Source organism: Pholcus phalangioides, unplaced genomic scaffold, assembly GCF_987345545.1.
Source record: "Pholcus phalangioides strain wild (caught in Gottingen) unplaced genomic scaffold, Ppha-v1.0 ptg000015l_1, whole genome shotgun sequence".
NCBI classification, from domain to species: Eukaryota; Metazoa; Arthropoda; class Arachnida; order Araneae; family Pholcidae; genus Pholcus; species Pholcus phalangioides.
Window position 1 is genome coordinate 110,018,743 of NW_028301608.1, and position 17,454 is coordinate 110,036,196.

The following is a 17,454-nucleotide window of genomic DNA, read 5'->3' on the forward strand; positions in this document are numbered from 1 at the left end:
GAATAATGTGTTATTTTTCAATTTTCCAGGACTTGACTCCATATGTTGAAAGATGTAATGTCATGAAAATCAGAAAATTTTATTTCATCCATAAATCCAAATTCATCAATTGCTCATACAAAATTTTAGGTGCTGGTACCAATTTTCTAGCCGCCATGGTGACATGGGATGTGTAGTAGCCTTAATAGAGATTTCAAGAACTTTGGTCACCCTTCTTTCAATTTCACAGCTTGGGAATTATGAAAACACAGTTTCCTCTTAATATAGTCAGTAATTAGATATGTAAAAATATTTGAAAACATCTAATTCAAGAGAAATATGTATAAGAAATCTCACACATTTTCAAACAAAAAACAAATTTTTTATTTGGAGTCAATGGGCTTAAAATTTATTGATAAAAAATATCTCTCATCTGCATTTCAGTTTAACATACCAGATTACAATAATGAATACATTCACACAATACAGGCATTTCTAATTCATCAAATATACACAGTGTTCGTAAACTGTTTAAAAAAAACTGGAAGAGGGTGATAGTACCCATTAAGATTAACAATATTTACAATGAAATCTATGGTCACAATCCACTCAGTGTAAGAAAAGCATAAAATAAATTGTGAGCATTGAACTTTAAGCAGTGGGGAAAAAAAGAAAGACATTTCGAAATCATAAGTTGCACAATCCCATGCAGATCAGCAAAAGACTCGAAGGAGATGCTCAAAGTGATATCCAAGGGTGTTGTTGCACAATCAAAGACTGATGCATCCTCCCGTCATATTGATCTTGTCTGCTGCAACAAAGATTCTTGCGACGAGATCTTCCGCAGAGTCTACAGATGTCTTGTACACCAATGCTTTCATGTGCTTCCACAAGAAGAGGTATAGTGGATTTAGGTCAGGTGAGTGTGGAGGTCAACCACATCCAATCCACTGTTCAGAATATCTAGCATTCAGGACATGTCAGGTAACAGTGCTAAAGTGTGCTAAGGCTCCATTATGCAAAAACCACAGCAAAGCAAATACGAGTGGTTGTGTTCTGAAAAGAATCCCTACTTCTCTAGCAGAGCAAGAATGACAGAAGTAAAAACTTGTTTCTTAAATGTGTTTTATGTTCCGGTTTTCTGACACTCCCGAGTGGATTGCAACCATAGGTTACATTGTAAATTTGTTTATCCAGATACATTGTTTGTCCGGATGGGTATTAACATACCTCTAATTTTTTTCCAGTTTACAAATAACCTTGTAGGTTTATATATTATCTGCAAAGCAAAATAACTGAATTAAAAGAAACCTAAAGAAAGTGTCAATATCCTTTTGACATAAAATATCAAAATGATGTTTTTTGTCATCGTCATCAGTAAAAGCTAAGGGGCTGTTCAAGTATTACGTCATCATTGATGGGGGGGAGGGAGGGTTCGCGATTTGCTGACTTTTGATGACAGGGGGGGGGGGGTTTGGATAATGCTTACGTCATCAACCACCCTTTGTGAAAGTATGAGTTAGGATTCAGAGGGGAAGAGCTGATGACGAAATTTTGCTGACAAGGGGGGGGGGGGTCAAAAATGGCTAAAAATTTGCTTACATAATACTTGAACCGCCCCTAATTAGTTTAAGGTTTGCTATTTCAACAATTTTTCAATTTTATGCTGACAGTCATCTTTGATGGGATCTTCAGCAGTGAATTTTTTGACAAATTTCAAACTGAATTTCACTTTTGAATGCAGCTAAAAATATTTCCACAGATCAAAAGTATACCATCTCAGCTTTTAAACCTCCTCAAAAATAATGAGGATTCCCAAATCCAATAAAATTCACTGCATATAATTTATTATTCATGGTTAATAAAATTTACAAAATAGAAAATTCATTGGAAAAACTTGGGCAAACATCAATACATCAGAAATGAAAAACAAAAAAAAAACTTATTTCATTAAAAACCATTTTTCTATTTTCATAGCAACATAACCCCACCCCATATATACCACACTGATTCGAAAGTTAAAATCCATATCCCATTTCCAAACAGAAAAAAATAGATCACTTTTCACTAGTTTATTATAAAAAATATAAATACAGTCTTTGGAGGTGCATTAAAATTTGTAATTTGCCTTATCATTTTTCATTTTGTGGCCAGATCATGATGTTTGTATCTTGGTTCAGTAATACACATGCTTTTATTCTTGAGTTACTCATTGAACTGGACATTAAAATTGCACACATTCACTCTTAATTTTAATTCAATATTCTCACCTGGTAAGTGTTAGTAGGCTTGGGTTTCCGCTTGGCAGGTGAGAACTCTGGTGAATACTCTCTCGGCTTCCTCCGCTGCCTTTTAGCTTCATCTGTAGCATGTGACTGAGTGGTCTGTTGCTGCTTTTGATTGGGATAGTGCTGATGGTTTTGTTGTTGCAGTTGAATGGTTGGAGCAGCAGCAGTTACACTGTGAGATCTCTTGTTAGCCGCAGTTTGATTAGTACTAGGCTGGCTTATGACTGAATTCAAGAAATCAGCAACCTCGTCCTTCCATGAAATGAAAAGAAACAGTTCTAGAAGCAAGTATTAGTTGCATACTGAAAAAAATTAAATATAGTAATGAATAGCAGACATGACCAACTTCATTCTACATAAGGGACAAAATACACTATGAGAAGTAGCATCGTGTGATCTACACTAGAGAGCATTTCTCAACCTTTCTGAACCCAAAGAGCACAAAAGAAACAATTTGGCGGACCACTAATTTAGTTTTTTAATCTAATTTAGTATTCAAATCTATGTGAACAGCATTGATATTAGTTGCATACTATTTTTATTCAATCATAATTAAGTTTTCACGTCTGCATGAGGACCACCTGTAGTATCTTTATGGACCATAGGTTCAGAAGTGCTGATCTACACCAACTAATCCCAATGAGTCAGTCATAATGCCATGTTAGGAAATTGGTTGGGGGTGTCGCAACATATTTTGGGATAAAATTGTATTGAACCTAATAATAGAACTATGATTCTCAATCTGTGTAGCACGACACTAGGGATGTCACTAAAATGCTTTCAGATCAGACAGGAATACCATAAGATATTTGAAATTATTAAGAGCTGCAAGCATAAAAAATTGGGAATCCCTAACCCACAGAACAGAACTATAACAAAAACCAGGTTATCACTTTTCAAGGCAATAGTTATAACTATTTTATTACTACATTTTTAAAATCATTTTGCTACTGAAATCCAGGTTGTTAAAAAAACCTATATCCTTACCAAGTAATAATATCCCATGGGATACATAAATCAAAATTTGTACTACATTCTTTTGTAAAATTTTGTGCAAAATGTATTTGAAGTATAGTATTTTTAATCATAGTGAATGCATTTGAAGTATAGTATTTTTAATCATAGTGAATGCATTTGAAGTATAGTATTTTTAATCATAGTGAATGCATTTGAAGTATAGTATTTTTAATCATAGTGAATGCATTTGAAGTATAGTATTTTTAATCATAGTGAATGCATTTGAAGTATAGTATTTTTAATCATAGTGAATGCATTTGAAGTATCATACTTTGCATTAGTTACTCCACAGACAAATTAATGTCAATCCCCCTTTGGGTGCAAATATTTCAAATTATGCGTTTCTGTAAGCACCAGAAAAAAAATTACTTTTTTCTCCTCATATCGCAAATCATCAGAAAGTGCTTGAGCAGGCTACTAGGCCCATCAATCATCTATAGACGATGGGAGTGGTTTAAGGGTTAATCGAATGCATAAGAGTTAGATGACTTAAATGGCCATCATTCATGTGTTGAAAAGGTGTTTTGCAAAGAACTTGAATCCAGACTCTATAAACACATAGGACTTTTTTAATACTGTACTAGCATTTGTGAACATTTATATGTTCAATGTTGGCCCACATGTGAAAATAGAAGAATATAAATTATAAGTTGCAGCCACAAATTTTTAATGAAAGGTTTTTTGCGTAATGAAAGGTTTACATTCTCCTTAGTGGTAAATTGGGGAGAGGGGAACTTCAAAGCATACCAATAACTGAAGGGGTTAGAGATGAAATGAATGGGAGTTTTTTTAATATGCAAAAACTGAAGCGAAATTCAATTCATAATTTACTATCAACAATATCTGAAAACTCATAAAAAGAGTTCACTAACAGCTGAATGCTAAATTACAAAACAATAGTATACTAAGAGCAGTCACATGCTTATTTATTGTCCTTAATTCTCTGGTCACATATTCAGAAATTCCCTTCCAACAAAGTAAATTTCAATTTCGATTCACAGAATTCATCTATTTGTCGTTCCCCTTATGCCAGAAGCATGAATGGACAAATTTTCACTTTGTTTTATCAGCTGGTTGGATCCATTATTTTGCTGTCCAGGTTTTGCCAGAAACCTGAATGTATATCCTCTATTGCAGGGGTTCTCGAACTGTGCACTGCGGCACCCTGCTGCGCCTCCAACCTTTATCAGGGGTGCCGTGGAAAGGTTGCCCAGGCAAGGGTTTTACAAAAATATTCTATGTTAAACAGCTCTGGGGAACTGGCAGAGCTCGCTGATAAGCACTGAATAGGGAAAAGGGGCACCGTGGATGGAAAAAAATTGAGAACCCCTGCTCTATTAAAACAATGTTACAAAAAATTTTAGCAAAATAACATCCATGAAACAACATGGATAGAGTAAATCTTCAAAGTCATTTATTTCTCCAAGTTCCCCCTCCCCAAGACTTTGCACATTCATGTTTCTGGTATAAGGTGGATGATATAATATCCCCATGGGAAAAAAATAAGGAAAGAACAAGGAAATCTAAAGCTGTTATGAAAAAAAAAAAAGAATGTTTCTTGCACATTTTGACCTATCCAACAAAAATGAACAAAAGACTCAACCAGTTTCATACCAACTACAGTAAAACTTCATTAAGTCGTTTTTCTTTGATCCCAGCTATCTTTCGTAGATAACAATGTTTATAAACCCTGGACCTGATTTCTGCATGGGCCTCATCAATTTTGGATTTCAAACAAAAACATGTTTATTGAAAAACCAGATATTTTTCCCAAGTTGACGCCTTTGAATTTCTGTTTTTACCTGCCCAAGGCCACGTCAAGTCAAAAAGTGGGTCCTGTATTCGAGATTACTTATAGTGCATTGTGAACTACTAATGAAGAATTCAAATCACTGAAATTAAATGTCATGTAGCCTATATGTAAAATTAATATGTAACAGTTTTGCGTTGTAGAGTAAAGCTAACTATTCTAACAGTTGCTCTGATTAGCCTAAATTAAAAATTACTAGTATAAATTATAAGTTACTGTGTATACCATAATAAGTTAAACACTAAAAGCTCTCAAAAACAAGGTTTTAAAAAAATGTTTTTTTTCTTTTGTATTCCATAAATTTTGTTAAAATTGTGATTTTAATTCATATTTTAATAATGTTATATTGCTTTGAACTTATGACTTTCACATTTCACAAGTGACAATGTGAGTGATGACTTATCAAGGTTTTACTGTAGTTAGAAAACTTGACAAGAGAGCTCAAGCTATTCCAGGAATGGTTATCGTACTGAATAATTTGAAGAAAAAAAATCTCACCACTAAACACCGGTCCACCATAGATTGCGTAACACCCTCTGTCTTCTTTTTCATTACAGAAAGTCTAAGCATTTCATCAGCTCCACCAACCACCACCAAACCAGTTTCTGCTCTCATCCTTTCCCTAAAGTCTTCTATATCATCCATTGAGCAAGCACAGGAATTCTGACCAATGAGAAACAAGGTTGGAACTTTGCCATCGAGAAGAGGATCATCCAAATCCTAAAAATACAAGAAAACACCCATAATTTCTCATCTCATGCTTTAGGCTAATTTTTTTCATTTCTTATGTAAGTTACAATTGTAGAGTTGTTATAGGGCAGTGGTTCTTAACCTGAAGTGAGAGCTGGAGAAACAGTTTACATTTTCAAACTAAAACTATATTTAAAGCATTTTAATCACATAGCATTCATGTTTTGCACACAAGGGCTACAGTGGATCCTGCTTATAACAATTTTCAAAAATCATTGTAGGAAAATGTTCTAAGGGTTCTAAATATTCCCGCTTACAAATATCAATAAGTATCATAGTAGAGCATCGATTATCAGAATATTCCATCAACCGAAGCATTACAACAGGCTATGTAGAAGATAATGACCGCTAGTGCTTTTAGTGAAGCAAAAGAAAATTTGACTTATTTTCCTAAACTGTAGGCCTACTTTGATGTCAATTTTGAATTTGTCAAACTAGGCTAGTCGGTTAAGTTATTTTGTAAGACGTATGATACAATATATTTTGTATTTATTGTTCCTATGACACTGGTACTATTTTTTTCTGTGATAGATAGATTTATTTGCACAACACAGATGAATACAAAAAACCAGGGCTTAATATTAATACCCAGCATTCATGTTATTGTCTGTAAATTATCAGTTATCCGAACATTCCCAGTCACTTATTATTTTGGTTGATCATGCTCTACTGTAGTTATATTTGGGACCATGAAAATAGGTTTTACTAAAACAGAAAACATTCTAAGTAGGAACGTTATAAGCAGGATCTACTGTATATTAATAAGATAAATTTCAATTTTAAGTAACAAGTTACTTAAAATTTGTATGCCTGGAGATTTAATCCTTAGTGGTCCTATGTTGAGGTTGAATCAACATCGGGAGAAAACAGTACTTAATTATTACAACAGCCCCTTACAATTACAAGGCAATCACCAAATGTTAGCTTTTGTGTGTGTGTGTGGTTTTTTTTTTTCTTTCAAGATAGCTTATAAAACACAAAAGCTAACATCTAGGGGTTTTCGTGAAATCGTAATTGCAGAGTGGGGGCATTAGAAAATATGAACTATGTTAAGTACCGATGAAATACAGGAAACATCCCTGGATTACAAAGTAATAAATGTACATCAAACTGCATATTATCTGTTCAATTGAAATAAACTTTTACTGTCAGGCAGGTCGTGCCTATAACAAAAAGAGGGTTTAGCATGCACTGTGACACAAGTTAAAATCAAATACAATGAAATACAGCAAAATCAAAATCAATCAATGACTTTACAGACTAAATTATCAAAACAACCAATTCTGATTCTGCAACTGAAATTCAATTAATAACAGACTAAAAAGAATGCTTATCTAGATTTCTTTAAATTTTTCTACGGACCTAAGTTATTCAATTTAGTCAGTTTTACATAAATGTCTTGATGTTTACACCTAAAACTATTTTACTAGCACTACAAAGTCATGAAATCAAGGGGAAGGGAACATGTAAAATCAAGAAATATGATAGACACAATACAAATACAAATACAAATACAACGCCACAACAGGCAAAATGCCCAACGAGGTGGCTGATAAAAAGATGCCCATAAAAATATGGTTGTCATATGTTTCAAAAATACAGCAACCCAATTAAAAATGCAATTAACACAAATTACAAACAATATATACACATGATAAAATATTATACAATGCCCATAAAGAATACTTATGGTTGTCTTATTCTAAGAATGGATAGCTTCTCGATTTACCCCAACATGTATATCGTATTTCTTTTTAAACGTGTCAATTGTGTTACAATTTACTACCTCCGGGGGTAAGCTATTCCATTTATTAACAACCCTATTGGAGAAAAATTCCCTGCGACACCATAACCTTGCATTGTCCCTCACCAATCGATACTGGTGTCCCCTTGTAAAAGCAGTCGATTGGCGGTGTACTAAAAGTTCATGGTCCATCCTATCCATCCCATTGAAAATTTTGAACACTTCGATCATATCTCCTCGACACCTGCGTTCATCCAATGTAAACATATTCAAAAAATGAAGTCTTTCTTCATAACTCAAGCCCTGTGTGCCAATAAGGACACGCGTAGCTCTTCTCTGCACCCCTTCAACCAAGTCTATGTCCCTCTGTAGGTATGGTCTCCAAAACCTTACAGCATACTCCAGTCCAGGACGAACTAAGCCTCGAAAAAGCGGAAGAATGACTTTAGGAGAACGCGAAGAGACCTTTTTGAAAATGAGACCAAGCATTCTATTCGATTTTTTGACAACCGCTGAACAATGTTCAGAAAACTTAAGTCGCTCGTCAATGAGAATTCCCAAATCGGTGACTCTAGTTGCATCCGGGATAGTGACACCATTCAACTCGTAAGAGAACCGTGGGTTGTTCGAACCAAAATGAGCGACCATGCACTTATCTACGCTAAACGTCATGCTCCATTCATTTGCCCATGCTGCAATCTTGTTTAAGTTGGTCTGGAGCAACTCCCTATCGCTTTCATTCCCGATTACCCCCATTAGCTTCACATCATCTGCGAATTTGCTAGTAATTCCATCGATACCCTGATCGAGTTTATCGATAAAAAGTGAAAAAAGTATGGGGCCAAGGACACTTCCCTGAGGAACTCCACTTGTGACGTCTGTCCAACCAGAGAATTCCCCGTTCACCATAACTCGTTGCGACCTATCTCTTAACCACGATTCTATCCAATTCAGCAAGTTGCCCCCTATTCCAATCTCGTGTAAACGCTTCAAGAGTTTGCCATGTTGGACCCGATCGAATGCCTTCTGGAAATCAAGGTAAACAACGTCGACATTTTTGCTCTTACCCAAAGCCTTAGTCACGTAATCATAGAAGCAAAGGAGGTTAGTTACACATGACTTCCCCTTCCTGAACCCATGCTGATTATCCGACAATACATTATTCTCGTCTATCCACTTCACAAACTGCCTTTTGATGATAATTTCCAAAATTTTCGAGAGGGAGCTCGTCAAACTCACTGGACGATAATTAGACACCACTTCTCTACTACCCTTCTTAAATATCGGAACAACGTTAGCCAGTTTCCAATCTCTCGGGACGATACCCTCAGCAACACTACTCCTGTATATCTGTGCGACTGGCCCCAACAATTCATTAGCACCTTCCCTGAGAACCCTGGGATAGATATCATCTGGTCCTGGTGCTTTGCTTGCACATACATTTCTTAGAAGATTTAGGACCTCCACGTCTTCCACTTGAATATCGTTGAGCGTTTTATTACCCCATGCAACACCCGTATATCGAATATCATTATCTCCATTAAAAACCGACGCGAAAAAGTCATTGAAAGCACTACACATGCCTACATTGCTCTCTACTTTTGAGCCTCCTATCGAGAGGGGGCCAACTGTCCCCTTACATCCATTATTGACGTATCGAAAAAATGATTTTGGGTCAGAGCCAATGTTATCTGCCAACCTAGATTCAACTTGCTTTTTACTATCCCTTATCGCTTTCTTCAACAGTCTTCTTTTATCAGTAAACAATGATAGGTCACCTCGTCCACTTTTATACTCTCTGAATGCTCTTTTCTTTTCAAGATAAAGGTTCCGCACGCTATCCGTGAACCATAGAGGGTGTGATGTACAAACACGCTTTTTTCGAACAAAGGGTATGACGTCGTGCAAAACAGAGGACAGCTTCGTACTAAATTCTTCCCATTGACTTACCACCCCTACTGATTCCAACCGGTCTTTGAAAACTTCCGCTAACCTTCTTCGCAAAACATCAAAGTTAGTTCTCCGAAAACAAGGAACCAGTCTTTTGTTATCAACCTTACCCGAGGAAAAGTTACAGAGAAATCTGACGATACGATGATCACTGGAAGAAAACTCTTCCCCCACCGAAACATGTTCAACTAGATCCTCAGAACTAGTAAGAACTAAATCCAAAATAGCAGTACCCCTAGTGGCTTCTGATACATGCTGATACAAAAAATTTTCGAGCACCAACTTAAGAAAGTCTCTTTCATACTGATTTCCAGATGAAAGGTTCTCCCAATCAATACCCGGGTAATTGAAGTCCCCTAGTATGAGAACCCTCTTTCGCTTACACATGTAGGAAATTTCATCATGCATTTTGGCGATATAGTTTTGATCCCTATTCGGTGGATTGTAACAAACCCCAACAATAAGCTTATGACGTCTTTTGTTCTCAAGTTCAACCCATATGGTTTCAATATCACTTCTCTGCACGTTACACTCTCTAGCCTTCAAACATGATTTCACGTATATCAACACTCCACCCCCTTTCCTATCAGATCTATTTCTCAAAAAAGTATCGTATCCGGAGATGTGTAAGAAAGATTCATCCCCATCGTTTGCCCAAGATTCTGTAATGGCTATAAGATCCAAGTCCTCCACAACTATCATAGTTTCTAAAAAATCTTTCTTGTTACCCAAGCTCCTGGCATTTATTAACACACATTTTAATTTGCCCGGTGGTTTGTTGTCAATCGAGAAGCCATCCAAGTCAGAGGTGGGTAATTCCCCGTCAGTACTGTTGTGATCATCAGTATACATATATAAATATACATATATAAATTTTTCGTTGCTTAGACTCACCCCACGAGAGCCTCCAACACCTTTCAAGGGAAATCCAAAACAAACAACTGCAGCAACTGTTTCTTCTAATGCAATCTTAAAAGAAAATTAAAAAAACCAAATGCATATAACTATTACAACAGGCAAGTTACAGAATATACTGAATAATTTCAATCATTCATGCATATATATTTAATCGTAGACACATTATTTTTTCTACAATGCAAAAATCATTATTTAATAATGGTAAATACAGTATCTAGTAAATAGTCTATTATAATGAGTACAGCTTATAATGAGAATCTTGCTCTTACGAGTAATTCTCAAGTTATTGTCAACAGCTAATGTTAAAGATACAAAAAATATTTGCTTGATAGCAAGTTATTTAGGAATGAAAATCAGAACACATTCGTTATAACAACTGAAATTCTCAAAAAAGCATGTTTTCTTTTCAACCTATTTATAGGTGTTTATAAACTGGGCATGTCAGTACCTCCCAATGGATAAGAGAACCACATGCTGTATCTTATCTGCTCTTGTTATCTATATATAGGATGTAGAAAAACACAAACTTTTATCGGTAGGTGTGATGGTTGGGCAGGTGGTACACAACCCCTGGTTTTTGGCGTTAATGGTTCTCTTTCTGCAAAAATCCCCCTCCTTTCTTGATATCTACTAAAACTGGACACAGGGCAAACAGGGCTTAAACAATTTGTTGTGAACCATTTTTCACTGCTAGATCTTAAAGCTTTTTTTACACCAAAACTACATGAGTGAGATAGTCTCTAATTTTTTTTTTTTTTGCTACAGAAAGAAAAAGGAAAAGTTTAGCAATTGAAAAAAACTTTCAGATTTTAATCAAATGTGAAAAAAAATTATGGAATGAAAAGTGAAATTGCAAAAAAAAATTTCAGGCTTCCATTGCCCATTTTTTTTTTTTTTTTTGTTACACAATCAATATTGTGTATGCATAAGCAGACGTGCCAACTTTTGAAATCCAGAAATCCGGAGATTCTCCCGAGGGGGGTGCCCCCCCCCCCGACACTCAGACTCGATCAACAAAAAAGTTCATTAAAATACAAAAAATTTAATAAATTTTAAAAAAAGTTATATTGCCCCCCCCCTCCAAGGCAGGTTCTGCATTGCCCGAGAAGAATATAATTCCATGCCAGTCTTTCCATGCAGAATAAAGAAATCACATCTACATACTGTTCATAAAGTATGTGTTTCCTTTCGTGGATGCTATCAGTGATTGATAATCTTGGGTAGATGAATTCTTAAAAGCTTTATATTTAGCTGTATATAGCTTACAGTTTTATATTTTCTTTCTGAAGATGTTTAATCGGAAGAAACGATTTAAAAAAATTCAAATTACAAAGCTGCGGACGAAAAAACGTGTTTACCGCGTGGCTGTTAATGGAATACAATAACGATTATACAGGAATTTTGGCAACCAAGGTCATGCCCCTGATTAATGATTGCCGATAAATGCTACGAAAACAAAGTCGCGTCTTTGCCAGTTGCTTAAATGCGATCACAGAGAGGTTTTTTTTACGGCTGCTCGATGGAAATGACTACGACTGTCCTCTATAGGTGTTTTCCCTAACGACGACGGTAATTATTGACGCCACCACAACGTGAAAGCTCGCATAATATCTAATTTTCTGCCAAAATCCGGAGAAATTTTAACAAATCCGGAGAGCGGAAGGAAAGATGAAAAATCCGGAGTCTCCCGCCTAAATCGGGAGAGTTGGCAGGTCTGCATAAGCAATTATAACTCTAGATGCATATTTCAGCAAAAGTAGTTCAAAGTAAAAGGAAAAAGAAAGGTAAATTTACCTAGCTTATTTTTCCCCATTTTATGTTTATCTAGTTTTTACTTTTTCCTATTTATGTTTCTTCAGTCCAAAAAAATATAAAATTTGTATACAACAAATTGTTTATAGAAGTCCATTATAATGACAATCTTTGCTCTAATTGTAAACTGTCATTATGATGGACTTTTACTATACTGCTTGCTCGTGTGATCATAAAATCTCTCATCATAAAAAGTAACTCTCAAGTCTCTGGGAGAAAAGCATACAAGATTAACAAGATAAAACCAGAGAAATAACAATATAATGATAAACTTTAATAAAGAAACTAATTAACTAATTTTTATTAAACTAATAAAGAAAAGTGCCCCTTTTCCCAGAAAGGTTCTGCATTGCCCCTGAGCAGAATATAATTCAATGTGTCTTTCCGCCATGCAAAATAGAGAAATCACATCTACATACTGTACAAAAAGCATAAGCGTTTCCTTCCATGGTGGATAGATAATTCTAATATACCTATATCATATATAGGATAATATATTTATATCATATACAATCTAATATATATGATAATCTTCTGTTATTTCTCTTAAAAGCAGTTGCATATTTTCTTTTTGAAGACATATTTAATCAGAAAAAAATTTTTAAAAAGCGGCAAAATATACAGCTGATGACAAAAAAGGCTTCGATAGTACCACATATCTCTCTCATGTGGTGTACAATCAATCTTTCTGTAAAGGTCGAAACATACTACACTGCCATGACATGATCACTGTCATGTGTTTCGGCCTTTCTTGTGTTAATGATTGCCGATAACTGTGAAGTAAATAAAGTCATGTCATTGCCAGTTTGCTTAAATGTGGCCACCAAGACTTTTTTCATGGCTGCTCGACGGAAATGACTATGACTGCCTTCTACAGGTGTTTTCCCTAACAGCAACCATAGTCATTGACATCACATCATCATAAAAGGTCAGTAAAAACCTAATTTTCGGCCAAAATCCAGAGAAATTTTTAACAAATCTGGAGAGCAAGAATAATGATAAAAAATCAGGAGTCTCCCACTTGAAGCTGACACATTGGTAGGTCTGTGAACCTCATTCAATTTTTTTTTTTTCAATGACTATAGAAATAGGGGAAAAAATTTTCATTAACGTTAGAGTAAAAAAAACTATAAAATTTAGGAAAAATTAACTGATATTTCCTAGTATAAAAACATACATAAACCTTTATTCCCGAATATAATCATGAATACAAATACAAAAACCATGGTCACAACAGACAAATTGCCAAACAAGGTCGCTGAACGAAATATATGTATCGCCATTACAAATATGGAGGTCAATTATAAGTACAACCCAAAATAGAAACAATGAAGCAAAATAAACTATTTAGAGAAACTAAAACTATAAATAACTGAAATCACTATAAAATTAATTATGCATGCTTACATGGCAGGCAAGTAGAGCTCCAATGGTCCATCCAGCCAATATGATGGGACGTGTTGGATGCTGGTTTTTAAGCTAACAAAAAAAAAGTAAATGTTCAATCACAATTGCAAAAAAAAACTCTTTAGACAATCAAAGTAATACACCGAAGTTATGTGACTGGTGACAACCACGTAAGTAAAGGTACAGTTTTCCATAGAAATACATATAAAAACCAAATTTTTAGAAGAAAACCTTGGCCGCCATGACTTGAAGTATAGAATTGTGACCTTCTTTGTAAAAATAACATACAAACTAGCCTTATGTGTGTGATTCACCATTTCTAAATTCCGGCAAAATTTTCATTTTAACATACCATAGGCCCTCAAAAATTAGCATGATTTCTTTACACATAATATTCTCTGATTGAATAAAACAATTTTTTACTTGTAATTATCACTTAATTATCTCTCCAGTAATAATCATGTGACTATGCTTGAATATCATAAATGTGAATTTTTCATAGAAAATCATGCAACTCGGGATGGCATAAGTTTGGATATTACTATAAGGCTTTTCTCACAATATCACACAATATATTTTGTGCAAATCGGATCTATTTTCATAGGAAAATCTATTCAACGTTGAAATTTTCTTAAAAATGGAAAATTTTAACATAGAAGTGGTTAGTGCAAAAAATTATTAATAAAATACCTCAGCAACTTTACTGCGAGTGGCTGTGAATATCTGATCAAGACATTCATCAACAGCTGTAGTACCAGATGAATGAATGGTAGAATGAATAACTTTGCCCAAAGACCCCATCTGATTCCAAATAAACTTCATCCGCTGACTCTGATTGGCAATAGTTTGATTAGGTGCACTAGGAACTACTATAATCAAAGGATTCCCTGACACTTTCTTCTGCAATAATGAAAATATAATAAAAATCATCATGTAATAGGTAATTTTCTTTTGTGATCATTTGAATGATTGCAAAACAGACATTCATTACACTTTTGCTTTACAGATCATTCCATTAACATATGTAAATAGCTTAATTTGTTATAATGGATTAAATTGAAACTACCAAAATATATTAAATCGTACCTAAAGGAACCTATAAAGGTGGATCAAATAAAAATAGAGCATTTGTTTTAATTTGGTTTATTTTTGTATGTGTGGCAAACCTTTATATAGAGGTGAAGCGGGACACAAGCAGGAACCCCTACTGCAGAATAGATTTGCCCTAAGTAGCTGCAAAAAATCGTATGATATGAGCTGGCAGTCGGCCTACCACATTGTCTAACCGATTCTTTTTTCCCCTGCATTTGCAGAAATGTTTGTGAGTAAAGAAGAGCAATGTGGTATTATTCATTTTTCAGTGGGAAGGAAGGAGTTTGCGAAATGCATCGGTGAATGAAGACAGTGTGTGGGGAACATGCACTGTCATTGACTCGTGTGCAGAACTGGCACAAGCGTTTCAGGGAAGAGACTGGAATCTATGAATGATGATATGCAACCTGGTCAGTCACCTTGTCATCATGGATGCTTTGGTGAAAAAAGTCGACTTATAATCAGACGATTCACAACAAGAGACATCAGCATTGGGAGTGTGTTTTGGTTCAGTTCATGCCATCATTGCAGAGAAACTCCACCACAGGAAAGTGAGTGCACAGTGGAAACGCTTGTCCCAGTCCTGCCCTCAATGACAGTGCATGTTCACCGTACACTGCCTTTGTTTGCCGAAGCATTTTGCACAACTCAAACTCTTGCCACTAAGAAAAATCAATATCACCATGTTGCTCTGCTTTACTCTAAACATTCCACAGACATAGATGAAAAACTGATTGCCTGTTGAACGATAGTGTCTGCCAGCTGCCAGCACATATCACATGATTCCAAGAAGCTACTTAGAGCAAGTCCATACCACAATAGTGATTGCCTTCCTTACATCCTGCTCTATCTCTGCACAAAATTTTCTCACTCATAAAAAATAAACCAAATTGTAATAACTGTTTCGCTTTCATCTGATCCACTCTTATAATTTTGTTTATGAACATACATCTATACAAGTGGATAACACAAATGTACGCTAACTACACTATAATATAAATGGACACATTACGTACCAAATCAGTAATAACAAACTTTTCTGTTTGAATTGTTTCAATGCTCATGCATTAATAACCCTTTGGCAGCACAAATAGCCCCAAAACAGCTGACTGGAAATGTTCTGAAACAATAGTATTTTTTCTACACAGAATAGTTTGTTCTGCAATACATGCCGTAGTTTTTGGTATATTATGCTTTGCAGACAAATAGTCTGAACCATTCTTTTCTGTATATGCAAGATTATTTTTTCCTGCCCTGTATCGCGAATCAGACAGGACAGCAATCGAGCAGACTACTAGTCATCATCCATAGAAAACAGTAGTTTAAGGGTTAAAGTATAAAGAAATTCTTGTTTTTCATCCTAAATGGCAAAATTTTTTTAATTGATTTTAAAGAAAGTATAGCAACATCAGTAGCATGAATATTTTTCTGTTATAACAATCCACACATTTTTTTGACGCACCAAATTGGTACATTTAGTCTATTCTTTCCGCACACCTTCAGTGCGATACTGGGCTTGTTGATACGATATTTAACAAGAGCATTATGATATAAAAATATTTAACAAAATTTATCGAAATATCTCAAAATATAAAACAGCACAGCTGAAATGAAAGCTGTATCAAAGATAATATACCTTGGCTGACACCTCATCTCAACATCAATAATTACAAGAGTTCTGTTCAATCAAGTAATACCTTCAACCTCACAACAGAGATAAGTTATGCTGTTGCGAAAAAAAACTGTATGGTTTTAATTTCACGTGATTTTAAGAATTTAAATACAGCAGACACTCGCTCGGCACATATCAGACCAGGGTGTGCCAGATTACTCAAAATAAATTGAGAAAAACTCATTCAAATAATGTGAAATTCTGTGCATAGACATGTAGTGGCATGTTTTCCTGTAATATTCTCAAAGGAACCCCACTTAAAAATGCTGAATTGTTGGACAGGTAGGACTAGTGCATGGCTGGATTATCACGTCTACAGCATAATTTCCCAATTTTTTTTCCATTGCCCCCCCCCCTCCCCAACTCAAGTGAACCCATAGCTTCTATTGGCCCCCTGGACCATTCCATCATCCACCAGGGGTGCATATTGCCTACTTTGGGAAAAACTGGTCTGCTGTAACAATTTTTTACTATCCACAATTTATTCCCCTTTTTATTTCCTTTTAATTTTTAGCAAGATTTGTGACAGTGTCACAACTTCTCTTAGCCAATGCCACTATCAGTAGAACAAATCTCAGTTGTGCCACTCTCCAACATTAAAAAGTAATGAGTGTCATGAATTCTTTATCACTATTATAAGGTCACCAGGCATCCCATGTTTTTATGAAATCTCCCAGTGTCCCAGAAATTCAATTAAATTCAAAACCACCCCTAACTGCCATCTGAACTAAGAGAAATAAAACAAATTATTATAAAACTCACAGGTTTGTTTTGGGTCATGCAGCTAAGTACTGGGTCCCAAGGCTTGCGTAAGAGTTGTGAAAATGCTTCTGTGGAACAATTACCAAATATTCCACTGTGAAATGATGTGACTCGTGCTAGAAGCTTATCAATCAAATTCGGAACCTAAAACACACAGGATTTCCATTAAATTTCAATATTTGATCAACCTACACAAATCATGAAGAGGAATAATATACATAATGATGCTATGTATATAAAACTCACACAGATT

The 17,454-nt window shown here is 35.2% G+C and overlaps 1 protein-coding gene across 1 annotated transcript in view; it reads right to left on the reverse strand.

Moving 5' to 3' along the window:
* The window catches only part of Rcd1 (Reduction in Cnn dots 1), a 37,191-nt gene that overhangs the window by 12,811 nt on the left and 6,926 nt on the right, over nt 1-17,454 (reverse strand). Inside the window, exons 6-11 of the mRNA XM_089245120.1 lie at nt 17,202-17,345; nt 14,366-14,575; nt 13,676-13,747; nt 10,433-10,507; nt 5,593-5,814; nt 2,250-2,519 (exon numbers count right to left, since the gene is read on the reverse strand). Of these exons, the coding sequence (XP_089101246.1) occupies nt 2,250-2,519; nt 5,593-5,814; nt 10,433-10,507; nt 13,676-13,747; nt 14,366-14,575; nt 17,202-17,345 (993 nt within the window). The remainder of the gene's footprint in view (nt 1-2,249; nt 2,520-5,592; nt 5,815-10,432; nt 10,508-13,675; nt 13,748-14,365; nt 14,576-17,201; nt 17,346-17,454) is intronic.